Source organism: Python bivittatus, unplaced genomic scaffold (genome assembly GCF_059951505.1).
Source record: "Python bivittatus isolate LINGU-HERP-01145 unplaced genomic scaffold, Pbiv_v1 ctg000330_np1212, whole genome shotgun sequence".
In the NCBI taxonomy this organism is placed as follows: Eukaryota; Metazoa; Chordata; class Lepidosauria; order Squamata; family Pythonidae; genus Python; species Python bivittatus.
This window is the reverse complement of record NW_028277058.1, coordinates 30518641-30538603: the sequence shown is the minus strand read 5'-3', so window position 1 is coordinate 30538603 and position 19963 is coordinate 30518641. Positions and strand designations below refer to the sequence as shown.

The window sequence follows — 19963 nt, the reverse complement described above, 5'->3', positions numbered from 1 at the left end:
CCAAAACTGCACATGGTATATAAAGAGTAGTGGTACCTTAAATTTATCTATGACTATGTTCACAGGCTTATTTTCAGTTCCCTTTCTAATAATTATTAGAAAGGAATTCATCCTTTTTACAACAGTACGTGTGAATGTCGGGAATCTGTGGATCAATGGATTTGCAATATATCATACACTTAACAAAGCGAGATATTACTGCCAAGCACAGATGGGGAAACAGAAGTTTATAGTCCACATGCAGGTTCCCCACCTTCACCTACAGGCCTTTTATGATCTCTGGAGCATCCTCTTTGAGAGGTTACTAAGTGTTATAGAGGTTTAATGGTCTTGCTTCATTCTGTCAAAAAAGCATTAAAATTCAAAGCTCTTCAAGAAGGGCTGACTTTCCTTCTTTTCAATGGTTCCAGGCAAAATGAGGTCTTTTAGTCCACAAATCCTTCCTCCCCCCTGCCCCAAAAAATAATGATATCTCTGACCAATTCCCTTGCAGCCTGTGGAGGCAGCAAAACTACAAAATGAAAAAGGGTGGCCCCGTGCAGAGGGAGTCAGGTAGCAGATTGCAAGGCTGACTGTGGAATTAGCAATTTGCTGTGCTTGGAGAGACAGACGGTTGCATCAATTTTTGACCATTGGAGTTATTTGACAGTTTGTAGAATCATGGATTCTAAAGTGACTCTGAAACCATATTTGGACCTTCACTCATGCGGAGTGAATATCCTAATAGGACTAAAAGCCTTGTGCTTCAAGACAAAACAGTAGAAAATCATTTAGTATGGGTCAGAGTGTGTCACAAGTAAAGAGCATGTACCCTACATTAAATATCTTCAGTAGTAGGCTGTTTTTCATGTTACAATACTTATCCTTTTGTGCATTAATTCATTTTGAATGGAAATTGTCATCTCTCTCTGGAGTAAGATATTGGCCAAAGACAATGGTAACTTTAGTGGAAGCTAAGTAATCACACAGAGAGTATTGCTAAATTCACATGATAAACATTCATGAATGACTTTCCTAAGTGGGAAGAAAAGATAATACGGGCTACCTTCAGCTCATTAGCTAGAACTGACAGCTGTGAAAATCTTTTTGCCCAAAGCTTATAACCAATCCATTCTCCTTCCTATGTCTATCAGCAAGCCATCCTTTTTCAATTATGTTGTTGTCTAAATCAATTATATGGATTTATGTTACTGAATCTATGGCATATTGCTTAAATATTCATGAGTGCATGAGGTCTTCTTCCCATCATTACAGAAAAATTAACTGACAGACATTCCTGTTCTTTGTGTGAATTAGGTTTCCCAGAGGTGTAATTTTTATGTCAATAAGCTTGTGATATAGAAACATTTCTTATGAACAGAGTACTGTTTTATCTGATAAGGAGAGAGAGATGTAAAGAGTGGTCTGGCCCACTCCCTGCATCTGTAACTAATTCATTCAGGCAATTGTATTAAATAAGCTTTAAGAAAGAGGTTTTTTTGCCCAATTTGAATTATTTTTACTGTGCAGCACCCTAATTTAAAAAATTATTTTTGTTTTTCAAGTAAAAAAAAGCATATTCGGGATTAAAGATCCATTTTTTGCAATTCTGCAGACCAAAGCAAATCCAGACCAAATTCTGCAGACCAAAGACAATCACTGTCACTTCTGACAGCTTCAGAATTGTAATGTACAAAAATGAATACCATTAGTCACAGAAGATTCTTTTGCGTACTTAAAAACTGAGTGATTAAAATGTTTGGTCTTGAATATTGGCTCTGAAAACAAAACATTACCTATAGATGGCATTTTCAAATAATATCTTCACCTTCCTCAGAGTTTCCTATATACCTTATTAAAATGCATATTGCCACATACACAAAACTATTTTAATATATCACATTTCATTTACCTACATTATACCTCATTCAGATTTAATTCCCTTTAATTAAAGTACTAGAAAATGCTATTTACCAGTAATTAGTAGTACTGATGTATATCAGAAGAATTACTGAAAATCCTTCTTAATGGACGTTTATAGTTTAATCTAATATATATTGGAGATGAATGGACAACAATTTTTGTTTATAGAAAGCGCCTGACAATATCTGTAATTTTAAAATTAATTTGTGCTTGGGTTGGATGGGAATCTTTTAAAGTGCTTGTCCTTAGCCATCTGCCATTTTTACCCCACAGAATGTCTCTGGCCCTACATGGACCCAGAAACCTTTTCTGGAAGTAAAGATTATGGGCAGTTAAAGGTCAGTGCTGTGTTCCAAAGCACTCCCAGAGACACTTTCCTCCCAAAAAAGGAAGAATTGAATGGGACTCTATTGCCCATGCCTAGTAAGGGGAGAGTTGGGGAGATGGCAACAGGAAAGGTGTAGAGGGTAGGGAGAGGTGAAATTGCTGCAATGTTTTTGGATATTGCTAAAGTACACCTTGAGTTATTTTGCAAAATTATTTTGCAGAGTAGTTTTGCTAAACTTAACATTGTGATGACTGAACTTTTGTCAAAATCCCCCAAAATATGCCATCTGTTTTCCAGTCAGTGTTCTATCTAGAAAGTGCATATAGCAGTTACTCAAAGACACTAGGTGGTTCTTATTAGAAAAATGCTAGAATTTTTGTCATTTTCTTCTGTTCTTCAGGGACACTGAAATTTTTAATATCTTGAGTTTGACATTTACTGTGGTACAAATAACCAATGCTGCTATTTGAAGATGTCTATTACTGAACATTTATCTAAGTTCAATTTCTGTTTCTTAGCATTTCTTAACTAAATGCCTTCTTTTAAATTTAATATTTGGAAGATTATAACTTTATGTCTATTTTAGTTTAATAGAGCTCTTTTTTCTTGCTGTCTCAAGAGTGCATTACTACTCTTGGTTTTTAAAGATTATGAAATTAAAGAAAGATCAGTTATCAATTAATGATATAGGAATAGGACAAAAGTTGTTCTAACCAAACTAACATTCTGTCTTTTCAAAATACTAGTAATCTTTAATTTGATTGAATTTATACTCTACCTTTTTCCAAAGATAAACAGAGTGACTAACAATAAAATACAGATAAAAGGAGAAATATAATAAATATATAAAAGCACATAAACAAAAAGAGTTAATGCTTTAAAATCTACTTCAACGAACAAACCAGTTTAACTACTAAACGCCTGTCTAAATAAAAACCTATTTGTCACCTGCCAGAAGAATAATAGAGAGGAAGCTGGTTTGGTCTCTACTGGCAGAGAATTGCATTAAAGCCTGAGAGCAATCACTGAGGGTGATGGACATCATCTTTGTTGAACAATAAGGCAGGGTGCTTTCTCAAATATCAGTTAAATAATTATTGGTTTTGTTCAATTTAGATATTGTACATGAAAATCTAAAAATGGGATCAGATGGTGAAAGTGACCAAGCTTCTGGAACATCATCTGATGAAGTTCAATCCCCAACAGGTGTTTGTCTCAGGAACAGGATACACAGACGGATATCCATGGAGGTAATCTAGTTTCTCATGGGGGGTGGGGGAGGCATTGTTCTAACAAGATTTGGGATTTGTTTGCATTACTTTTGTTCCTGTTAGGATGTTTTAAAGTAAATCCATTGATGTGCAGAGCACAACAGATCCTATACAACAGATTTAATCTGATTTTTTAAATGAAAGTTATTATTGAATGTGTAAAACATAACATGCCCTAGATAGAAATCCCATCAATTCCAGCCAGTGTGGCTACTGAAGATGAAGTAATCCAACACGATTGAAAAGGAACAGGTTGAAGAAAGACAGTTTTGATATAATGTTGCATCTAGCATTTCTTTCTTGTAAATAAGATTTCTTTAATCTGGTGCCCTCCAGATACGTTAGGACTACATGGTGAAAGGACATGTTGGCAACGAGTTCTGGAAGATGTAGGGCCTGCTGCGTTTCTTACCAGTTCCAGACAGGAAGCTAATCTTTCCAGGTAGAGCTGATAGGCTGTTAGGAATGATATAGTCCAACACATTGAGGAAGGTTATTCAAGCATTGTACTGTTTGAAAACAAGAAGTTCAGTTCTGACAGTCATTAGAGCTCTTTTCTGTCTGTAAATGTGTTTTTTCTCAAAGCACTCTACAGGTGTAATTAAGTTAAGAGGAAATGGAAAAATAAGCCTAGAGCAAGTTTCAGTTTTCTTAGCAGATTTGCTGACATTTAAACCTTTTTATCTGAATAAAAGAAAGAGTCAGACCAGACAGAATGTTACCTACTTTGAATGTTGTACTTGGTTTTCTCTTCCTCTTCCTTTTTTTATGTTTCATCTAAAAATTGCTTCTCTCTCAGCCCAATCTAAATAAGGGCTCTGAAATGCCTGTTGATTTAAAAAGTGCAGAAGGAAGAGCTTACTGCATAGTACATTGGGACTGCATTTATATATTGTGACAAGCCGTGGTTTGCTTTGACTTGGTTTATGAAATAAGCCACCATTGGATGGCTAATTCCATCCACATCACACTAAGCCTAAAAATCCAAACCATATTATAACTTAGTATAATATAGTCGTGTGAAAAAGAAAGTACACCCTCTTTGAGTTCTATGGCTTTACGTATCAGGACATAATAAAAATCATCTGGTCTTTATCAGTTCTCAAAAGTAGGTAAGTACAACCTCAGATGAACAACAACACATGACATATTACACCATGTCATCATTTATTTTACAAAAAGAAAGCCAAAATGGAGAAACCACATGTGAAAAACTAAGTACACCCTTACTGCTTCCATAGGTATGAAGAGGCTAAGTAGCAGCCAGGTGCTGTTAATCAAATGCCTTGATCAATTGATCATCAGCAGGTGTGACTACCTCTATAAAAGCTGAAGTGTTAGAAGTTTGTTGGTCTTAAGCATTGAGGTGTGTGTTAACACAATGTCAAAGAGTAAAGACATCAGCAGTGATCTTAGAGAAGCAATTGTTGCTGCCTATCAATCTGGGAAGGGTTATAAGGCCATTTCCAAACAATTTAAAGTCCATCATTCTACAGTGAGGATGATTATTTACAAGTGGAAAACATTCTAGACAGTTGCCAATCTTCCCAGGAGTGGACATCCCATCAAATTCACCCCAAGGTCAGACTGTGCAATCCTTAGAGAAATTGCAAAAAATCCAAGAGTTACATCTCAGATTCTACAGGCCTCAGTTAGCATGTTAAATGTTAAAGTTCAGGACAGTACAATTAGAAAAAGACTGAACAAGTATGGTTTGTTTGGAAGGGTTGCCAGGAGAAAGCCTCTTCTCTCTAAAAAGAACATGGCAGCATGGCTTAGGTTTGCAAAGTTGCATCTGAACAAATCACAAGACTTCTGGAACGCTGTCCTTTGGACAGATGAGACCAAAGTGGAGACATTTGGCCATAATGCACAGTGCCATGTTTGGTGAAAACCAAACACAGCATATCAGCACAAATATCTCATACCAACCATCAAGCATGGTGGTGGAGGGGTGATGATTTGGACTTGTTTTGTGGCCACAGGACCTGGGCACCTTGCAGTCATTGAGTCGTCCATGAACTCCTCTATATACCAAAGTATTCTAGAGTCAAATGTGAGGCCATCTGTCCAACAGCTGAAGCTTGGCCAACATTGGGTCATGCAACAGGACAATGATCCCAAGCACACCAGCAAATCTACAAGAGAATGGCTGAAAAAGGAAAGAATCAAGGTGTTGCGATGGCCCAGTCAAAGTCCGGACCTCAACCCGATTGAAATGCTGTGGCGAGACCTCAAAAAAGCTGTGTATAAACAAATGCCTGCAAACTTCAATGAACTGAAGCAATGTTGTAAAGACGAGTGGGCCAAAATTCCTCCATAACAATGTGAGAGACTGATAAAGTCATACAGAAAACGATTACTTCAATTATTCCTGCTAAAGGTGGTTCTACAAGCTATTGAATCATAAGGAGTACTTAGTTTTTCACACATGGCTTCTCCATTTTGGCTTTCTTTTTGTAAAATAAATGATGACATGGTGTAATATGTGTTGTTGTTCATCTGAGGTTGTATTTACCTACTTTTGAGAACTGCTAAAGACCAGATTATTTTTATTATGTCCTGATACGTAAAACCATAGAACTCAAAGAGGTTGTACTTCCTTTTTCACATGACTGTATATTTGATTCAAATAGTTATGATGATGAAAATTCCACATAATAAAAATAACGTTCCTGCAGTTTCTCAAAATATGAAACCAGGAGATGAACAGACATAGCTTAGAGGTTGGAACAAGTATATGTAACCAGATTTGTAATGTGCAGTGTATTTCTCTAGCATTAGTGTTAGGGTTCTCAGGCAACTGGGCTAAAAATGTATTTTTAATGTATTCATAACAGATAATACCAGTAATAGATACATATTTCCCAAAGCTTGCTGGGAAGAAGCAAGAAAGCAAATGAAAAGAAAATCCCCCTCTCCCCCACACCCAGTTCTAAAAACATAAAAGGCACTGTTCATCAGTCTTTTTCTAGCTAAAACAGACATGATTGTGATCTAGCAAAGAGAAGGCTCAAAGAAGACTATAGTCATTATATTGTTTCATTTGATAGATAGACAATGAGGCCAAATAGTGTAGCATTATTCAATGTATATAACCATCAGATAATTTCACTTCATTCTTTCTATTTATTTTTTCTATATATCCAACTTGTGCTGCGTAGACTGTCATTTTGGAAGGTGCCAAACTGAAGTTTTGCACAGTCCAAAGGTTTTGGCCAACAACATGTGAGGCATAATTCCCAAGGGAGGAAAGTCCAAAGGCTAGATATGACCTCATAAAAACCCCTTGCTCTTTGTTCCCACAAAATATACCTCTGCCTTCAGTATGACATAGCAAAGAACTTTATCGCAGACCTTTGTGGCCAAAAAGTTTATTGTGAAGCAGAAGTAGTCCTTCAGGGATTCTGGTTGTGAACTATTCTAGGTTTTAATTATTAAAGTTAGCACTTTGAATTGGGCTTAGCAACTGATTGAAAGGCAACCCAATTTTAATGATAGTGTATCCTATTGCATACAAAAATATGGGTGCAATATTTTAAATATTTTGAATAGTAGTTCTTCCTGGCACAAAACATTTTTTAAGAAGAACTTAATATAAACAGCAGATAGAAGTTCTTGTTTTGGCATGGGTCTGAGTCAAAACTTCACTGAACTTACCCAGATCATTGGGTGTGTCCAAAATTGCGTTCTTCAAGCAAGTGAAGCGCTTTCCTTGTATTGAATTGGTTAGCCATAACATAACATTGTTTACTGTTTGCAGAACACTTGTGTGAATGAAAGTTGTACTACTGAAAGTTAGATAATAAAAAATGGTCCAGGAACTAGGTAAGTGTGCTTCAAGAACATTTCCTCTCTTTGGACTTCAGAGTTACTGGGAAATCAGTGTTAGACAGATTTTTGTAGCAACCTGGGAAATTGAGTTACAACTGAAAATATGGCAGTGCGGGCTTTGGCTTGAAGCGTGTAGCTTTGGAAAGGCCATCTCTTACTCATGACGCTTTCATTTAATGCTGCTTACTAATCTGCACAATGCTCCAAAACTGAGTACAATGGGAAAGCTCTTGACTTCTCCAGATTTCTCTTTTCCTGTTTAAAGAACGGAATTGTGCATGACAGTAGACAAAAGGAGGAAAAAGTACTTAATTTCCTTCATTTATAAAAATCTGTATGAATGCCAGTATTTGGGGAAATTGCAGCAAAATTCTAAATAATGTTGTTAATTGTCAATTTAAGGGTAAGATCTAATTTAAATATAGATTCTATTTCATTGTGGCTTTCTGAATTAAACATATGTTTCATTAAAAAGACAAATGCTGTTTTTTACTATAATTTTCTCAGAGCTGACTCAAAACCTTAAGTATTAATTTGGTTAAATCAGTAGACTATGTTTTCCATATTGAGCTGAGTGATAAACACTCCATATTATTATTGTTTTAGCTTATGTACCAAGAATATAACCAAAGCCTTGGTAAGCTGGCAAAATCTGAAAGAACATTGGAAGAAGGGAGGGAAATACTGGCATTCATTCTGTTTCTTTAAGATAAAAATCTAAACTGAAAGCCTTTTGCACTTTTTTTTAACGCACATATTAGTCAAAGCATAGTATCCTTATAATTCAGGGATCAGCAGTGCATTACTGTAGGTATTAGAGCAGCCATGGAACCCCAAGATGGTGACCACTGACCTCTGATATATTTTTTTAAACTATAAACATTAAGCCAAAAGGTGTCAGAGGTCTCTGTCTTCCTATATAAAATCTGAAGACACTTTGGCATAGATACAAAAAAAAACAATAGTATGCACCATGTGAAAAAGTTGCTGACCCGCTGTAACCTATAGTTTTCATTTACTCATTCAAAATTCTTTGGGGTTTCAAAGCTAACAAAGATGCCTCTGTGGCAAGACCACTGTAATTGTCCCTGGACTGGAAGATGCAGTAAGCTACTGTGGGGCCTGAAAAACAAAGTTTGAAGGTGAAATTATAAAAATAGTTAAAATACTTTAGGAACAGAACTGCTTGATTCTACAGTGGGAATCTGAAAATGAAGCAGTGATAATATAAATAATTTGGGAAATCAGAGAGGATAACTCCTGTTTCTTCATTATGATTCTGAATTAGGTCTGCTGTTAGATCTTTCTTCTATTGTTAACTGGCGCTATTCACTTTTAAAATCACATTCTGGATATGGAACTTGTTCTGTCTCTATTTATCATGATTTTTCTCTTTCTAGTGCCTTATAAACTTGGCATTCTCAGATTGATAAGATTTTTATTTGTTTGCTGGCATTATGCACTGTCCAGCAGTAACATATTTCAAACATGAGATCTTTTTGATGTATCCAATTAACAATTTTTTCAAAAGAAAAAAGATGGACTGGCTAGTTAATTAAAATAGGGAAGCTTTTATTTTTAATTACAACACCAAAAGTATGCTTGAAACTATAGTTATGAGTTTCTAACATTTCAAAATGCTAAATGTAATCTTTTTATGTTCTCTGTCTAGTGTGAGGTAGTGATTCTTCCCCATTTTTGTGGTAACATGTTTCTGTTATAAAATTAGTCTGTTCATGCTCACAGCCCTGTTTGAGGTGAATTCTGTTTTAGATGCATTGGAATCCTAAATGTACAGTATGTAAAGTACACTTCCTGGAGAAGGCTATATGGTGTGACCACAGCTGTGAATGGCATGATTAGTTCACTAGGCAATGTGGACTTGTGTTGGGGAACCTCAAGTTGTGCAGCAGATCCCTAAGAAGGAAGACTTAGAAAGCTATGTGAAATTCAAGGGACGAACATAGTTTCTGGCAAGCAGGGCCAGAAGTATCTTCCTCTTAGCAGCAGAGACTTAGCGATGCCAGCACTAAACCCTGCCGTGCCAGCTACAGAAATACAAAGAAGCTGAGTATGTTTGGGATCTTCAGGCCACAGTGATTTCTCCCCCCTTTTGCCCTGGCTGGGACCCACTGTTAAAGTCCTTTTCCAGTGCTATGTGTTAGCATGCAGTCCAGTGTACAGCGTTGACCTAAGACACAGCTCTGCATAAAAACGTAGTATATTTTCTGGTGGAAAAAATGACCTATGTATTCTTTCAGAGTTAGAAATGCAGACAACAGTGTCTTGTTTAAATGTTTTTATCATGAAGTAGCAGTAAAGCCTACAAATATTATTGGGTACTCTGTCTTCCTTAGTAGTGTCTGCATCACAGGCATAGGCAGTTTTGGCAAGATCATTAATGCTCATCATGAACAATATAGAGCAACACATTTGAAGAAGGTCAGTGTGTTCTGTTTAACATGTAGGATTTTTGAAATGTGCTGGAAATGTGAAAGACTAAACAGAGACAGGAAACCATTGTCATTTAAATTGTGTGAGAGTAGTTGTTTTTGGAATGCAAGACTCCCCCCTCATTCATTCATTCATTCATTCATTCATTCATTCATTCATTCACTTATATTTCATAAGGACTTTGAATAATTCAGTAGAATAAAAAATGTGATGTTAATTACCTGGAGTCATTCTGTGCAGTATGACTATGTGCAAGGAAAATATTATTCATTGCCATTAGCTGAGTGTGTTCCTGCCATGTCTTGATCATAGTGATATAATAAGCCAGGAAATTATTTACCATGATTCATGTTTCAAAATTGACTAGCTCCTACATTTAGAATGATTGTTTTATGTATTTTTTTTATTTGGGCACGTTGAACTTTTTATTATTAAAGTAAATGTTTTCTTCCCATAAAATGGTCCATTGTGAATTAAACAATAACATAACTTTAAAAAAAGCAAAACACTGGTGAGGGTCCAAAGATTCCTCCATGCAAGAGAAAGGTGGGAGTCTTAACTTCGTCTTATAGCATATAGCTTAAGCATTTGATTTTGGTTTTACTCTAAAATTAATTTTCAACCCAGGGTTAGAGTACAGCACAGAACACTTAGAAATTAGTTTTCACTAGAGCATTTGTTTCACTGGGTTATGTTGAGAACAGACTGTGCTCTTCATTTGCCATGTTTGTGCAGAAAAGCAAAACATGTATTGTATTGACCAAGTCTTAGGAATCTCTGACTCAAGGTAGTGTGCTTACATGGTTGATTTAAGTTTCAAAAACAATACACTATAGTTTTTTCACAGGGATTAACAACCTTTTCAGGTCTCAGGTGCCACTGTATGATGACCTAGCTCTTCCCTACTAACCTTTAATTTGGTGAGGTTATGAAATTTTGGAGTTATCACACAAAACTTCAGTTGAGGTCAACCAAAATTTCATAAAAGGTGAGGTTTAATTTAATTTAAAAATTGAAATTATTTTTATTTAATTTTTAGCTACTGGAGGTGGGTAGGATGGTTAATGAATGTGTTAATGCCCAAAGGTGCTTTGTTGATGATTTGAGATATGCAGCTTTTTTTTTTTTTAATATTCAGAATACTTGCTGTTGTACTCAAAATGCAAAAAGAAGGAAGCATTAGTAGTCTTGGGAAACTCCAAGATTTTCAGAAATATATAAAAATCATTAACAAAAACAATGTTTAAGAGAAGAGGGGAAAACCTCATCCCATTGCTAGTGAGCAGACTCTATAGGAACAGAGGGCTGACTTTTCTCTGATGGAGAGAAATGGAAAATCTTGTGGAAGATAAGGTTGCTGATTGACTAGAAAACTGAGCATTTTGTGGCAGGTGGTAGTAGCAAAGATGATTTGTAAATATTCAGAGGGTGAAGAATTGCAGTATTAGTGTGACAACTTCTACAAACCTTGCATCCTGGTAGCTCCAAGTGTTCCAGTTCTGTCACATCACAAAATATAGTGTAATATGATAGTTTTTAAAGAAAGAAAAGATGGTACAGAATCAAGCCAAGAATAATCTTCCCTAACACAAAAATAATCAGCAAAATAAAAATAATTAAAATAATTATTTCTTCTGTCTGATAAGGGCATGTATAGCATATCATTTGGATGATACAAATTGTGTATATGTTGTAAAACTGGGGCCTTTAGGGTCAAGTGATCCAAAAACTAAACTGTAGTGCCATTACCATCATAAGCAAACAAGCTTCATTAGGTATTCTTCACTGAACCACAGCATTATAACTTATCAACAAGCAAATTGGGGCTGTTGCCCACACATTGTCTTCCTGAGGCTAGCAAAAGCTTGTGAGATGGCTGTTCAAGTGTGGTACTTATACAAGAGAACAAAGCACTTTCCTTTGGCTTGTAATTTGATTCTGCAGATGTTGAAGGTGCAATCCATCCCTGCTGTGCTGCTGCCTCTTATTACTAATACTTTTAAATCTCAATGGCTCTGGCTTGTGAACATGGCTTTTCATAGCATGCAGTAGTAAGAAAGATCCTGATGGTTAAAATCAGATGATTAAATGTCTATCATCTTTATTTTTATGTGCATCTCATATACTGGGTAATGGAGATCTGAGGGGAAAGGAAACAACTATTTGAAGATTCTCATCTACTCTTTTTCGTAATTCACCTTTTTCTATTCTTTATTTTGTGTAATGCATATAAAACATTCATGCTTCTTATGTAGAATTTGGGAGGGGAGAAGTTAGGGAGTTGTGCTTTTTTTGTCTTCTGTTTTTTTCCCCCCATGTTTTGCTTTTTGCCTACTCTCTTACTTTTCATTTACTCATAATGATGTGTGTTGCTGCTTCCTAAGTAATGCCTTATCCTCTTTAAGCCACTTGCTCATAGTCAGAAATAATATTTTTATACTAGAATATTAGGCAATTATTATCTTCAGGCTAACAAGAATAGTATATCCTATGTAGCAAGGTATTCAGTTCTGAGCCAGTATGTTGGAAATTTTAAGAACATGTTTTGGGTTGTATTTCAAATGGCTGCATGAGAAAATTAATCATTTATCAAAATGTAAACAATCCCTCTCCACCATATTTCTAACCTGCCAGAATGGTCTTTATCATCTAGGCTTACCTTTGATTCCCCCTTCTCATTTTCAGGTAGCCATAATTCCACCCAAAGCATTGGGTCGAAACTCTTTTTTTCTCTAAGAATATATTTTGGACCAATTTTTCAAGAAGATCTATGTTTATTAAAAATACAGGAGACTGGTGCTTTTTCTTTGCAGTATACCAGCTTCCATTATTGTTGTTGTTGTTGTTGGTCACATAGTCAGCCAGATGTTTAGACTGGATTTGACATTTTTATCTACCTATCGAGTCCTTCCCATGAACCTGGAATAGGCAGATGTTGTTGTTTGATGGTCTTCAAGGTATCGTTGCAGGATGTAAGCTGTTCCAAGTTAAGCTGCCTTTTGCAATTGACTGATAGTGATTTTGTCAATGCCAGTGTCTTCAAGTGGTACTCCAGATGTTTGGGATTGCACCCAAGGCACGTATTACTATTGGTACTATCTTTGCTTTCTTTTGCCACAGTCGTTCTATTCCTTCAATTTTCCTGCTCTTAACCATTGCCAGGTCTTGTTGTTATCTGCTTTGCCTGCTAGGTTTTTTTTTTTTTTGTACTGGCCACGTAATACTTTGCACTGCCATGTCTCTTTTCTATTCTTCATTTGGTCTTTCTTGTCGGCCAGTTTGGTCTCTTCAGTATTCAGTAAGCCTTCATGGTGTGCTAGCTTCAGTGTACTAGCCTCGGTTTACGAACTTAATTCGTTCCGTGACTCTGGTCGTGACCCGAATTGGTCGCGACCCGAAGCAAATTTTCCCATAAGGTTCAATGTAATTACCGTTAATCCGTTCTGGCATGGAGGACAGGGAGGCGGCTATTGCTTGGAGGGAGAGTCCCCCTCCCTACGACCACATGTCACGGGTGGAAAATGGCCGCGGACAACGTGTCAGGGGCGGAAAATGGCTGCGGACCACGTGTCATGGGCGGGAAAATGGCCACGGACCGGGTCACAGGAGGGAAAATGGCCGCGGATCCTGTTCGTAACCCGAGGCGGAGTTCGCGAACTGAAGCAAAATTTTGCAGCCGGAGCTGGTCGTCACCCGAAAAGTTCATGAACAGAAGCATTCGTAACCCGAGGTTCCACTGTATCTTCTTCACTGTTCTTCAGATATTCTTCTAATGCCCTTTTTTCTTCTTCAACTGTCAGGTGTACTTGCAACATTCCACACCCCCCAAAGCTCCTTGGTAAGTAGAGTCTGTCAACATCACTGTGTGGATGAAGGGCATGATTCATTGCCATTATTTTTCTGGTCTTCCTATTCAGGGCTTCTAGTTATGCTTGAGTCCAGTCCACTATTCCAGCTGTATATCTAATGACTGGAATTGCCCACATGTTAATTACCTTGATGGTATTTCCTCCACTGAGTTTGGACTTTAAGATCTTCTTCACTCTCATGATGTATTCACTACTAACCTTCTTCTTTACTTCAGTGTGCTTGATGTTGTCAGCCTGAAGGCTGCCCAGGTGCTTGTAGTGATCTTCTTCATCCAGATTCTTGATGTTATTTCCATAGGGCATCTTGATCCTTCAGTTTTCATTATTTTTCCCCTGTTGATGGAAAGGGGAAATTTGTCCAGGCCAAACTGCATTGCAGTATCTTAGCTGTATATATTTCCAAAATCATCTTGTCAGGAGCTGATCTTTCATTCCTCTGCTGTTTGGGCAGTTTCCTTTCTGCTCAGATGGAAAGAGCTTGCTTTCAACTAGATGTTGTTGGACTGCATCAGCTACCACACCAGTTAGCAATTTGAAAGTTGTTGGTAAGCAGGTAATTGGCCTGTAGTTGTCTGGTGCTGCCCCTTTTGATGGATCTTTCATTATCAGGTAGGTTTTGCCAGATGTTAACCAATCTTCAATTTCACCAGTATGTTGTTAAACTGTTTGGCAATGAGCGGGTGTAGAACAATCAGATGTTTCAACCCAAATCATGCAGTTCATTTTCACATGGTACTGAGCAATTCTTGATCTTCCTTGTCCTTTTCTCCACCATTTCTGCTGTTATTACAAGTTCTTTCATTTCAGCTTCTTTTTTATTCTTATCCACCTCCTTCATCCAAGCTGCATTCTTGTTGTATTTCTTTGGGTTGTCCCATAGCTGCGACTAGAACTGCACTGTTTCTTCTTTGTCAGGTTCTGGTTCATTGCAGTCTCTCCATTGATGGACTGGTAGAAACATTTCTGATTCAACTGAAATTGGAGATTCTGCCTATGGTGTGCAATTCAAGCTTCATATCTGCTGATTTTTTTGGCTATGGCTGTTATTTGCTGCTTTATTATTTCCAATGCTTCTTTGATCTTCCTTGTTTCTAGGTGATATTTCTTGATCAGGTATTCTTTAGTCTTCTTGTTCTTCAGCTTCTCTTCTTTCATCTGTTCTAGCTTGCTTGCATCTGATCTTAGCATGCTTATCTTATTTTCCAATCTGATCTTCCATTTTGGTGGTGCACTGTTTGGTTTTTTTCTTGTTGGTTGATTTTGCATCCAAGGTATTCAGTTATAACTGCAACTGTGCTGTACATTAGTTGGTTTGTTTCTTGCACTGAGCTGGTGCTTATATTTGATATTACAGTATTGGCATCTTTTAATACTTGTGCCAGCTGTTTCTCTGTAACAAGCTTCAATGCAGGCAACTTTATTCTTCGTATATTTGCAGCGGGTAAACAACTTTTCTTCCAGTAGTCATACAGCTACTGGCCTGGTTGCTCAGCCAACAGTCCTGAGTCCTGTAGCCCACTTGTCATCAGATGTCCAGTAACTAGAACACCTAACATGGTCCTTGTTGACCCAGGCAATGACCAATCCAGTATAGGTTTCTGTAAAATTATGTCTCACCAGATTGTTTATGGGAGAAACACTTTTTGTCTGGCTCCTCTGATGAGACCTGTCCAGTATGGTTGAATTTCTGGCATAGCTCTCATCTTCCTCGGAACATGCAAGCCCCACAACCACTTCAAGGTAATGCCTCATTGGGGGTATTATTATTATGGACCAGGGAGGTCCATAGAGGCACCTGCTGCATAGCACTAAGTACTATAGTACATATATGAGAGTTAATAACTTTTACCCTTCTCTCCCCAGACATTATTTTTCTCTCATCCAATAATTGATCAAGACTAAACCACAGATTTTAGATGCCAGAAAAGCAAGTGTTGGAATTGGCAACCAAGGGATCATGGAATTATTTATTGAGAAACCACCATAGATATTTGAAGATACTTTATTAAAGTTTGATCCACCCAATACTTAAACACTTACTAGGGAGAATATACTAGGATTTGAACCTGTAGTTTACGATAATATTTTCTAACATTCTGATTGTGTTGAGACTCCAGTTCCCACTGCTCCCAGCCAGTATGGCCATAGTGGCTCAGTATTCTGAAGGTTGTAGTCACAACACATTTGGACAGCACCAGGTTAGGGCATTTTCAAGCTATAGCTTAACAGACCACTCTTTAAAATATGTAAGCAAAAGTTTTTGATTTCCTCCTAATGTGTGAAAGAGGAAAAGGAAAACAGATGAGTAAGTCCATGTTGTGGAAAACTTACTACATGTGAAACAGGTCTATGCATGATTGATGGAACAGGGCTGATTCCAAAGTTGGGTTCAGTCATCAAACCAAGCCAGCACAGTGGTTGTACTGAGTGTTACTGGTAGACGTGATTACCTCAGCTGTGAATTTTATGCATTTTTACAAGCTTTTGAATTGTTTTTTACTGTTTTTAAACTATTGTATAGTTTGGCTGTTTTATAATGTTTGAACTGTTTGTAAGCCACCCAGAGTCATATATATGAAAATGGGTGGCTGTATAAATTGAAATAATAAATAAATAGATAAGCCATGATTTTCTTAATTGCTTCTTATTAAATAAACCAGAATTGACTGAGTTCACACAACACTGTGTGAAAACTATTATTCTCAGCTTTCTTTGTAATCAGAAAATTATATTGTTTCATTCTTGATGCTTCTGAACTATGATAGGTGAAAATATATTAAAATAAACTGGGGATTGTTTTGCTTCATTAAGCAGATTGTACTACTTTATTGATGGATGACCTGTCTAATCGTTTTTAAATTTAAAAAAGCAGAGCAGTTTAAAGAGAAATCTTTGTTTGCAACTGCAAACTAAACTTGAACAAATGATGGTATGTATTGCGGAAGTTTTGTATCAGAGTACAGAGAGAAAGAAATACAATGTAGCTATTCTCTAATAGCAAAATAGAAATGCTGCTTTAATTACTTCAGGTCTGTCAGGAATCAGACTGTCATGTAGACAGCTAGTTTGGTGTAGTGATTAAAGTGATTAAGGTGCTAGACTAGAAATCTAGATTGTAAATTCTAGTCCTCTCTTTGGCACGAAAGCTAGTTGGGTGACCAGGCCAGTTACTCTCTCTCAGCCCAACCTACCTAACAGGATTGTTGTTGTGGGAAAAATAGGAGATGGGAGGATTATGCATACCACCTTGAATTGTACAAAATAAAGATGGATAGAAAAACAATAATAGTAATAATAATCACAAAGTATCAAGATCTGAAAATTGAAGTTGAAAGATTATGGCATAAACTGGCAGTGGTGGTTCCAGTGGTTATTGGCACATTGGGTGCCATATCAAAAAACCTTGGACAGCACTTAGAAAATCTACACATTGACATAATTCCCATGTGTCAATTATAAAAGGCCACGCTGCTTGGATCCACACATACAGTATACCACGCTGATATATTATGACATCCTAGGGTCATGTGAATGAAGGCCAACACCAGCTAAAAACTGGCAGCTGTGTGATTTCACCTTGTATAAATAATAATAATAATAATAATGATAATAATAATAATAATTTGCCTGCAAGCAAGAACTGGTAAGACCACAAAACAGACAAAGTAATAGAAAAGGAAGAAGCTAGAGTACTCTGGGACTTTAGAATTCAAACAGACAAGCACCTGCCACATAACACCCCAGGCTTAACAATTGTTTATAAGAAAGACAAAAAAGTCTGGATAGTGGACATTACAATAGCTGGAAACAGCAGAACAGAAAGAACTGGAGAAAATCACAAAATACAAAGACCTGCAAATAGAAATAGAACAACTGTGGCAAAACAAAGCAAAGATAGTTCCAATAGTAATAGGTGCCTTGGGTGCAATCCCAAAACATCTGGTGTACCACTTGAAGACCATCGGCATTGACAAAATCACCATCAGTCAATTGCAAAAGGCAGCTTTACATCCTGCAATGTAAAAACAGCTTACATCCTGCGATGATATCTTAAACACCATCGAACAACAACATCTGCCTACCCCAGGTCCTTGGGAAGAACTCAATAGGTGGATAAAAATGCCAAATCTAGTCTAAACATCTGGCTGACTGTGCAACCAACAACAGCAGCAATAATCTGTCACACTGATCCTTCTCCCCTTTCCAAGACTGAGCTACAATTAGTAGCTGAGGCACAACGTAATGCCAAGAGTCAAACGCAGAATTTGTGAGAAATTGTATTGCTAATAAGATCCCTAAATGTTTGAGAAATTGGAACATTAGAAACCTTGGGCTCTATCAGTTTCCTTGGCATATTTAGGAATCAGCTTGAAGAGAACACTGTGCTTCAAACTAGCTGGGAAGATGTTTCAGAGTGATCAACCAATGAATGTTAGTCATGTCTAACAGAGTTTTTAGTACCAATTTTTTAAATTTTTATGGAGAACTCTTAATTTCACTAAATGTGAGGGGTGTTAGAGTAGCACTGCTAGATTTGGGCTGCAAAAATCTGGACAACCACTAAATGTCAGCACATAGAAAATTGTACCTCTGGTGTTGTCTGGATATTTGCAAGTCAGATCTGGCAAGGTTAAAGAAAGCCAATAAAGTAATATGCTCTTTTGCCATTTTTGAAAGTACAGCTTTGTTTCACAACATGAGATAAAGCATTACAGTTGCATCTTTCCATAGAAACAGGCTGTCCGCTACCATTCTGAGTTCTTAACCAGTAGCAAACTATGCCTACATTACTGAGTACTTATTGGCATTTTAATTTTCTATAGAAATAAGTTTTGAAAGTATCTGTGTCCCCTTAACAGTGTTGGTTTCCTTCTCCAGGACTTGAATAAACGTTTGTCACTGCCTGCAGACATTAGGATACCTGATGGATATCTCGAAAAGTTGCAAATAAATAGTCCACCGTTTGATCAACCAATGAGTCGACGATCTCGTAGAGCATCATTGGTAAGCTCTTTTATCTGGAATAGATAAACTTATGTTATCTGTTCTTCATAATTTTATTGCAGTCCGGAGGTTTAGATGCGTTACAGCAAAAAGTAGGAGGAGTCTTAGGGCACTTGCAACTGCATTGCGATATAATTCATTTGATTCAATCTTATGGTTTGCATAATGTGTCACATCAAGTTCTATGTCTTTCATTACTTGGCCTTTTAGACTCCCTTCCTAGAAAACCCTCCTCCTTTTCCTCTGTACAGTACAGTGGTACCTCGGGATACGAACGCCTCTACTAACGAACGTTTCGGGTTACGACCAGCTTCGGCAGGAAAATTTTACCTCTGGTTACGAACTCGCCTCGACATACGAACCGGATCCGTGGCCATTTTCCCTGCTGCCACGCGGTCGCGGCTTCCTGTGGGCGAGGTCGCGGTAGCAAGGAGACGTTCGGTGAGGCTTGTGGTGTGTTTGGCGGTGTTTTGCGAAGGTTTTTGGTGTGCGTGTTAGCATGGCTCCAAAGAAAATGCAGAGCAGGCTTGGCGGGAGTAAGGCTCTGAAGAGAAAAGTGACAATCGAGCTGAAGAAGGAAATTATAGAAAAGCACGATCGTGGCATTCGTGTGACTGATCTGGCCTCAGAGTACAAGATGGCGAAGTCGTCCATCTCGACTATTCTCAAGAATAAAGATGCCATCAGAGGAGCTGATGTGGCAAAAGGAGTGTCGATCTTAACGAGGCAGAGGACACCAGTGCTGGAAGAGGTGGAAAAGCTGTTGTTGGTGTGGCTGAATGAGAAACAGCTGGCAGGTGATAGCGTGAGTGAGGCTATGATCTGCGAGAAAGCCAGGAAGCTGCACAGTGATTTGCTGCAGACAAACCCCTCTACCAGCGCAGCAAGTGAGGAATTTAAAGCCAGCAGAGGCTGGTTCGAGAAATTCCGAAAGAGAAGTGGCATCCACAGTGTGGCAAGACATGGTGAGGCTTCCAGTTCTGACAAGGCTGCTGCAGAAGCCTACAAGAAAGAATTTGAGGACTTAATGAAGGCGGAAGGGTACGTCGCTGAGCAAGTGTTCAACTGCGACGAGACAGGGCTCTTCTGGAAGAAGATGCCAAAGAGAACCTACATCACGCAGGAGGAAAAGGCACTGCCAGGGCACAAGCCCATGAAGGACAGATTGACCCTTTTGCTGTGTGCGAATGCAAGCGGCGACCTGAAGATTAAGCCGCTACTCGTGTACCATTCCCAGACCCCTCGTGCATTCAGGGAGCACAATGTGAACAAGGCCAGACTGCCTGTCATGTGGAGGGCCA

General features: G+C 37.8%; 1 protein-coding gene across 2 annotated transcripts in view; it reads left to right on the top strand.

Annotated features, from left to right (window-relative positions):
* CDK17 (cyclin dependent kinase 17) overlaps nt 1-19963 on the top strand; it is a 94545-nt gene that overhangs the window by 46589 nt on the left and 27993 nt on the right. For both annotated transcript variants that reach the window (XM_025171263.2, XM_007435330.4), the window contains 2 exons: nt 3347-3480; nt 18537-18662. In XM_025171263.2, the coding sequence (XP_025027031.1) occupies nt 3347-3480; nt 18537-18662 (260 nt within the window). The remainder of the gene's footprint in view (nt 1-3346; nt 3481-18536; nt 18663-19963) is intronic.